Source organism: Thalassophryne amazonica, chromosome 3 (genome assembly GCF_902500255.1).
Source record: "Thalassophryne amazonica chromosome 3, fThaAma1.1, whole genome shotgun sequence".
NCBI classification, from domain to species: Eukaryota; Metazoa; Chordata; class Actinopteri; order Batrachoidiformes; family Batrachoididae; genus Thalassophryne; species Thalassophryne amazonica.
This window is the reverse complement of record NC_047105.1, coordinates 111,961,730-111,970,986: the sequence shown is the minus strand read 5'-3', so window position 1 is coordinate 111,970,986 and position 9,257 is coordinate 111,961,730. Positions and strand designations below refer to the sequence as shown.

The 9,257-nt window shown below is 40.3% G+C and overlaps 1 protein-coding gene across 1 annotated transcript; it reads right to left on the bottom strand.

Moving 5' to 3' along the window:
- Positions 1–203: 203 nt before the first annotated feature.
- LOC117507817 (zinc finger protein 180-like) lies at positions 204–9,035 on the bottom strand. The gene is made up of 2 exons (XM_034167612.1): positions 8,672–9,035; positions 204–973 (listed from the first exon to the last, which is right to left on the bottom strand). The coding sequence occupies exons 1-2, from the start codon at positions 8,862–8,864 to the stop codon at positions 204–206; spliced, it is 963 nt and encodes a 320-aa protein (XP_034023503.1). The 5' UTR covers positions 8,865–9,035.
- Between the last annotated feature and the right edge of the window lie 222 nt (positions 9,036–9,257).

The window sequence follows — 9,257 nt, the reverse complement described above, 5'->3', positions numbered from 1 at the left end:
GCTGCATTTGAACTTTTTTTCTCCTGTATGGAGAGTCACGTGTTTCATAAGAGATGCTTTTTGTGTAAAACGTTTACAGCAAAATGAACACCTAAATGGTTTATCGCCTGTATGGATTCTAATGTGCTGTGTAAGGTTAGTTTTTTGTGTAAACGTTTTGTAGCAAATTGAGCAAGTAAACGGCTTCTCGCCCATGTGGATTCTCATGTGCGTCTGTAAGCACTGACGACTTGAAAAGCTTTCTCACAGACTGAACACCTGAAAGGCTTTTCTCCGGTGTGAACTCTAACATGGTAATTTAAGTGTGACCACTGAGTGTATCTCTCGCCACAAACCAAACAGCTGTATGGTTTCTCTCCTGTGTGACTTCTCATGTGTCTCGTCAGACTGTCCTTGCGGTCAAATGTTTTACCGCAGTCCAGGCAGCTAAAATGTTTCTCTTCAGCATTATACATCACGTCACTTAAAGGAATTTCAAGATTTTTCAGAGATGTGAAACATAGGTTCTGGCCCATGGCCTCCTTCCAATTGCCATCACTATTGTCGGTCTCAGTTTTAGAAGAAATGGAAATCTTGTTTTCAGTATCTGGTTGCAAATGACCATCCGGATCTAAATTACAGTCTGGTTCTGATTCTCTAAGGTCCTCTTCAGCTTCTCTTCCTTTTATCAGTTCATTGGAGCTGCTGCATGCTGGCAATTGCCATCGCTCGTCATCAACTTGGTTTTGATGATCATGTGAGGACTGAGGTTGATTTTCATAATTTTTACTATTTATGTGCACAACAATTACGGGGACATTAGTGCTATGAACCTCCAGCGGCCTCTGAAGTGTTTTTTCTTCATGATGAGTGGGCAGTCCATCCTCTTCCTGCTTAATGTGAGGTGGATCTGGCTCCTCTTGGTCCAGACTGGTGCTCCACTCCTGCTGCTGAGGGGAAGTTTCTTCTTTACACATCAACATTTGGTGCACAGCTGGCGGGAACAACACACAGACAGACACCATGGAAAACTGTGAGGTTATGTGAAACATGACGACCCAAAACATGCATCACTCCTGGTGAAGAAGTACCACCAGAAGACCAAAGTGAACGTTACTGCACAAAGCCCTGATTTCAATCCCACTGAATCCCACTTCAATCCCACTGGGGAGAACTGAAGACCAAGGTCCATGCCAGAAGACCATCAAATCTGCAGGAGGTTGAGCGACTTGCCAACTGGCTGGTATTCCTCAGGAGACATGTCTGAGACTTACTGAAAGCTACAATCAGTGGTGGGCACAGCTAACCAAAAAGTTAGCTTCGATAACCATTAATCAGATAACTGAAAAGTTAACTTTTATGACGATAAACTGCTAAAAAACTTTTATCTTTATTACAGATAACTGATAACTTTTAGTACTGATTCGGACGCAGCCACATCAGATTACACTGTCGACTTCTGATAAACCAGTTTCACTTTAAGTGGTGCAGGGGCCGCTGGGTAAATTCAAGGATCACAACACAAGAATGCACAAAAAATAAATGAATAAAAAAAAAACCCCAAACACTCATCATCTTTCAAAAGCAGTAAAACATAGTATTAGAAGTCACAGTTTATCTCAGTATTAGATACACTGTCATTTACGAGCTAAAAAGCTGCTGCTTTTTTCACATGCTTTGAACCCTGCAGCTTAAACAACCAAAATACATCCATTAATGCATTGACTGGCAGAGTAAAAGACACGTAGTAAAGATAAATTCTTACCTGTTATTTTCAGTGGGATTCATCTGACTAAATAACCCACATAAAGCGTCCATTTAAAAAAAAAATCCAACACAGTGTCTAAATGTGAAGAAAAGTCCCTCTGTACACACAGCTGCGCCATGAGAGTTCCTCTCCCCCACCGAGTCTTGGCGATTAAATTACAGCCACAAAGAAATAAATAATGTTAAAATTAATCTGTTTTGTTTTTGTGTCGAGTGGACGACTCCGTTACGTCCAAAGTGAACCTGAACTACACAACCCACAATGCTCCCTGCGTCAGCCGGCCAATCACGTTTTGTGCTTAATGATGATGTCATCAGCAAGTGACAGGCAGCCAGTCTGCTACAAACACACAACAGACGGACTAAAATGTTTGATTTTAGGGTTTACAAACATTTTTGACTGTTAAACTTTGCTCACTTTACCAGCAATGTTATTGGAATGAAAGTTACCGGAACTAAATTTATCGAAGATAATTGGTCCGATGATGGCTTTAAAACTTATCTGAAAAGATAATCTGATAGCAAAAACATTAGCTGCGATAATTATCTGCTATTGGATTAGCGGAACTGTGCCCACCACTGGCTACAACAAATGACTGCAAGCTGTTATCCAGCAAATAGGACACACTATTGACTATTAACATCAGGGGGGCTGATCATTTTGACCCTGATAGTTTTCATGTTTGTGAAATAACTTTGTTTCTGTGTGCAAAGTAAAATAATGTAAGCATCCAAAATAATGCCTAACATAATTGTGATCATTTGCAGTCTGAGGGCAAGAATAAATATCAGGTTAGGTGTAGTAGCATTCGCTGATGCCATGCATCACTACACAATGTAATCCCAGTCAGACCTAGGAAATTGCCATCCAGGGCAGACAACCGGTCCATCCTCACCTCTCAAAATGAACCACAATCAAAGTGCTGCATCAAAGAGACTTGTGGGAGCCCCCTTGGCCTTCTGCAGCTACTCTGATCCAGCTGAACAATAAAAAAGTGAATTATTCAACTATTTAATAAACGTATTTACAGATTTTTAATACTGGAAAATTATAATATATTTTCCAAGTAATATGATCATTTCATCAAATGTTGTGAAATGTTCATGTATCTGTCCCCTGACTAGTCTAAAAAAACTGATTAAAGTGATTATTTGTGTTATCCATAATTCTTATATTTAGTTTGTCCAATTACTTTTGTCTCTGAAAATGGATTGACAGTGTATACAAATGACTTGAATTCCTAAGTGCTTAATGTTATGTTTTTTTGAACCACAGGCACATCTTGTTTCATTTCAACTTCACTGTGATGGTGTACAGAAGCAAAATTACAAAAATGGTGTCACTGTTCCATTTCTTATGGATCTGACTGAATACTGACATTAAAAAAATGTCCCCAGTTTGTTGGTTATCTGTGAATGTGATGTTTACCAGGCACACCTATTTATGAATGAATGAATGGTTTATTCGGCACGCACGCACAAACAAAATCTCTCATTTACAAAATAAATCAAAAGAAAACAAAATAAAAAAAACATATAGAACAAAACTCATAAACAATTACCAATTTAGTGCGGCTGAAAGGGGTGTGGGCAGAAGCAGAGGCTTATAAACGCCCGCCCCGTACATCAGTTTCTATGAACAAACAAAAAATACACACGAAAAACAAATGCCAGTCAGTAATGTAATGCAGTGAAACAAACAAAGTAATGCAACGGACAAACGAACAAAAAGTAGGCACACAGGCAATTTACTCAAACTATGACAAGTTAATAAATTGTTTTTATAAAGTCTTTTAAAACAAGCTAATGTACTGGATACCTTAATAGAATCTAAACAATCATTCCAAACTTTAACACCCTTTACCGAAACACAATGAACTTTGACAGTGGTTCGAAACTTCCTTCTATCAAATACCAAAGTTCCACAAAATTCCGCAAATTATAACTGGACTCTCTCATTTTAAACAGCTCCTGGACATGTTGAGGCAAGAGTACATTTTTAACTTTATACATGATCTGTATTGTAAAATAATCAACCAAGTCATAAAATTTCAAAACTGAAGACGAACAAACAATGAATTTGTTGGTTCACGATATGGTTTTTTACTTATCACTCTTATAGCTTTTTTGTGTAACAGAAATAATGGATTAGTATTTGTTTTATATATATTCCCCCAAACTTCAATACAATAAGTCATATAAGGAACAAGCAATGAGTGATACAATGAAACCAGCAGATGCTGGGGGAGAAAGTATTGAGCTTTGTACAAGACAGCAATAACTTTTGATATTTAGACCTCAACATGTTTTATATTTTTCCAACAGAGCTTATCATCAACAAAAACTCCAAGAAATTTAGTTTGAGATACAATTTCATTTTCAACGCCATTCAACAATAATTTACTGCTTAAATTTCTAGGCATATTTCCAAATATGATGCACTTAGTTTTACCGAAATTAAGTGATAATTTATTAAAGTCAAACCAATATTTAAATTTTTGCAGTTCCCTCTCCACCAAATCCAAGAGCTGTCCCAAATTGTCCCCGCTACCAAACACAGTTGTATCATCAGCAAACAAAATACAACTCAAAAACCAAACCCATATCATTAATATACAACAAAAACAATAATCGCCCGAGGACTGACCCCTGGGACACCCCACACGTAATCCTCAAAAATTCAGATTTTATCCCACCAAGATGAACACACTGATATCTATTACATAAATAACTGGCCATCCAGTTAAAGGCCAGTCACGTTTTGACACGACTTGTAATGCGGCGTCACATTTCACTACGCACCAACACGAATCAGTTTTCTGTCACGTGCGCACAATTAAACCTTGCTGCACAACATTCAGTTTGATTGCTGAAATCAAGTCGGCTAAAAGTCTAATTTCAGTGCTCTTCAGCGCGCTCCTGTAGGTGTTCCACCTGCTGCATGTGCCTGATGTTTGGGAAAATGCGCCAGACGAGAGCCACATGAAGCCACACATCTGGCGCTGTCCTCCTCCTCTCTGCGCCACTCCATGGCACAGAGCCCAACTACGCATGCAGTCACAAAGTTCTTCTGAAAAACTGGAGCGTTCTGAATTCGGTTGGATGAATATGGGTGTGTGCGTGGAGACAATTCACCTCGTTCACAACGTGACAGAACTTAACGATGCGCTAACAACACGGAACACTATTCTTGACCGTGCGTAATGGTTCCTGATAATTCTCCGGCAACATGTGCCATTAATCGTAACGTGTGGTAACAGGTTGCAGCAGTTCCTGAGGACACCTGACGCCTCTGCCCCAAATCATCACTTTCGTGATCAGTGGCCATGAATGTGTACTTCGTGGCATTCGTAACTTGTTGTCGTTATGTGTAAACACAGCATTACATCACCTTTCCTTCTAACAACACTCAATAAGCGTTTGGGAACTGAGGACACTAATTGTTGAAGCTTTGTAGGTGGAATTCTTTCCCATTCTTGCTTGATGTACGACTTCAGTTGTTCAACAGTCCGGGGTCTCCGTTGTCGTATTTTGCACTTCATAATGCACCACACATTTTCAATGAGGGACACATATGGACTGCAGGCAGGCCAGTCTAGTACCCGCACTCTTTTACTATGAAGCCAAACAAAACACAAGGCTTGGATGATGCATTCAATGTGTCTCGGTAAAAAAAATAAATAAATAAAAAATAAAATTCGATGCGAGCACGCAGTGAGCGATGTAATCACGATCTTGCCCGTCAGTTGAATTGATGTACAATGAATGAATCGATACACTCGCATCGCGCACGTGTGTATCTAGATCCCGATTCGTATTGATTAATCTCCACATCCCTAGTGCTGATTTTTTTTTTTTTTTTTAGAGAAGATATAATATGCGAGGTCTGTGAGAAAAGTAATGGACCTTATTATTTTTTTCAAAAACTATATGGATTTGAATCACGTGTGATTACATCAGACATGCTTGAACCCTCGTGGGCATGCGTGAGTTTTTTCACGCCTGTCGGTTACATCATTCGCCTGTGGGCAGTCTTTGAGTGAGGAGTGGCCCACCCTCTCGTCGATTTTTTCATTGTTTAGGAATGGCTCAGAGACTGCTGCTTTGTTTGATAAAAAATTTTTCAAAAACTGTAAGGCACAACTGAGTGGACACCATTCGATAAATTCAGCTGGTTTTCGGTGAAAATTTTAACGGCTGATGAGAGATTTTGGTCTGTTAGTTGTTTTTACATTCTTTCAATGGTACGAATATTTAATATTTGTTTTATATAACGGCTAAAATAGATCCTTGTCATTTTATATTATATTAATTTATAAACAACAGAAAAGAGACTTACATTTTGGTGTTCCACTGTGACGTGTAGTCCAGTGATGCTGTGCACGGACTTCGGACTTCCATAAAAAAAAGAAGACTTTGTGTAGTTCCTCAAGCCAGCCAAAAATCACATCAGCGTTTCATGTTAGCAGCTTTTCATGCATCCAGAGGCTTACAGCGGAGTGGATTTTGTGTGTGTGTGTAGCAGCGTCAGTTAACTCAATCAAATCATCATGTCGCTGTCCTGTGCACCCGGCTCGGTCAAGCTGTGTACCTCCTCAGTGCAGCGAAAAAAAAAGTCACGTCAGAAATGAGTCCAGGTTTTCTTTCTCTCTTCCTGCTAACAGACAGCACATTGGATTTGTTTTGTGTGTGTGTGTATCTTACAAGAATTAGCAGTGTCAGTTAGCTCAAATTATGCCTTAGGAGAGTCGTCTCCCTCCCTGCACACGCGCGCACACACACACACACGCAACCTGGTCGGCGTTTGTGCGTGAACAACAAAAATAAGACTGTATACGGCCGCAGTGCAGCGAAAAAAAAATCATGTCAGAAATGACTCCAGTTTTTGTTCTTTCTTCCTGCTAACAACCTCCAGGCAGCACAGTGGATTTGTTTTGTGTGTGCGTGCACGCACGTGCTGGTGCATGTGTACGAGCGGGCGCGCACATACTCATGCACAAGCATGCGTGCGCACATGTGCATGCGTGATCACATGTGCTAGCGTGCACGAGGAAGTGCACATTTGCGTGTGAGCGTGCACGTGAGAGTGCAATAGTACCAAACGTATGGAACCAAATTTGCACTCTAAATGGAACCAAGCCGCACTCTGAATGCAATGCAACACAAATGGGATGAATTAATCCATGTCATGTGACATACAAAGCACCAATCCAATGACAAGAATCCACTCAGCCGTTATATAAAGTGGACTAACCTGCTGAATGGTTTTAGAGAAGATATAACGTGGACTAACCTGCTGATTGTTTTGCAGAGAAGATATAAAGTGGACCAACCTGCTGATTGTTTTGCAGAGAAGATATAACGTGGACCAACCTGCTGATTGTTTTGCAGAGAAGATATAACGTGGACCAACCTGCTGATTGTTTTGCAGAGAAGATATAAAGTGGACCAACCTGCTGATTGGTTTGCAGAGAAGATATAAAGTGGACCAACCTGCTGATTGGTTTGCAGAGAAGATATAAAGTGGACCAACCTGCTGATTGTTTTGCAGAGAAGATATAAAGTGGACTAACCTGCTGATTGTTTTGCAGAGAAGATATAAAGTGGACTAACCTGCTGATTGTTTTGCAGAGAAGATATAAAGTGGACTAACCTGCTGATTGTTTTGCAGAGAAGATATAACGTGGACAAACCTGCTGATTGTTTTGCAGAGAAGATATAACGTGGACCAACCTGCTGATTGTTTTGCAGAGAAGATATAACGTGGACCAACCTGCTGATTGTTTTGCAGAGAAGATATAACGTGGACCAATCTGCTGATTGTTTTGCAGAGAAGATATAACGTGGACCAACCTGCTCATTGTTTTGCAGAGAAGATATAACGTGGACCAACCTGCTGATTGTTTTGCAGAGAAGATATAAAGTGGACCAACCTGCTGATTGTTTTGCAGAGAAGATATAACATGGACTAACCTGCTGATTGTTTTGCAGAGAACATATAAAGTGGACCAACCTGCTGATTGTTTTGCAGAGAACATATAAAGTGGACCAACCTGCTGATTGTTTTGCAGAGAAGATATAACGTGGACAAACCTGCTGATTGTTTTGCAGAGAAGATATAACGTGGACGAACCTGCTGATTGTTTTGCAGAGAAGATATAAAGTGGACGAACCTGCTGATTGTTTTGCAGAGAAGATATAAAGTGGACCAACCTGCTGATTGTTTTGCAGAGAAGATATAAAGTGGACCAACCTGCTGATTGTTTTGCAGAGAAGATATAAAGTGGACTAACCTGCTCATTGTTTTGCAGAGAAGATATAACGTGGACCAACCTGCTGATTGTTTTGCAGAGAAGATATAACGTGGACCAACCTGCTGATTGTTTTGCAGAGAAGATATAAAGTGGACCAACCTGCTGATTGTTTTGCAGAGAAGATATAACGTGGACTAACCTGCTGATTGTTTTGCAGAGAACATATAAAGTGGACTAACCTGCTGATTGTTTTGCAGAGAAGATATAAAGTGGACTAACCTGCTGATTGTTTTGCAGAGAAGATATAATGTGGACGAACCTGCTGATTGTTTTGCAGAGAAGATATAAAGTGGACCAACCTGCTGATTGTTTTGCAGAGAAGATATAACGTGGACTAACCTGCTGATTGTTTTGCAGAGAAGATATAAAGTGGACTAACCTGCTGATTCTTTTGCAGAGAAGATATAAAGTGGACTAACCTGCTGATTGTTTTGCAGAGAAGATATAAAGTGGACTAACCTGTTGATTGTTTTGCAGAGAAGATATAAAGTGGACTAACCTGCTGATTGTTTTGCAGAGAAGATATAAAGTGGACTAACCTGCTGATTATTTTGCAGAGAAGATATAAAGTGGACTGATTGTTTTGCAGAGAAGATATAAACTGGACCAACCTGCTGATTGTTTGTGGGCTTCAGGTTTGAAAACGGTCTCCAGCAGTTTCCGCTGTCGGTCGTTCTCCTCTTTTGAACGACAAAGTTCCTCCTCATACTCTGCTATGGTTCTTTCGTAAAGGCCAAATATCTCTTCAGCAGCCGCATTCAGTCGCTGCTTCACCAACGTTCTCAACATTTGTACTTTGGACATTTTCAGCACCTTTTTCTTCAAACGGCAAACTGTCCAACACACTTAGCTTAGGTGCTAACCTTTATCTCTCAGGCTAGCTAGCAAGCGAGGCTAAATCCCAAATCACTGCAGACTGATACATGAATCAGAAGTCAGATACTGAGGAAACGGACAAAAAAAAAAAAAAAGTCGACCGTTCAAAAGTGAGACAGCTCAGTCCTGTCTGAAGTCGCAATGACTTTGAAAGTATGACACAAACACACGCACGGGTTGAGTGAGCAGTGCCGGCACAAACCATTCAGAGGAAGGGGGTGTCAGCGCTCGGTATGTTGTGGTCGAAGACGGCCGAAGTTTACCGAACGCTAGGTGGCGAAAAAAAGAGAATATTTAGAGCAAAATCGTGCAAATGATGAT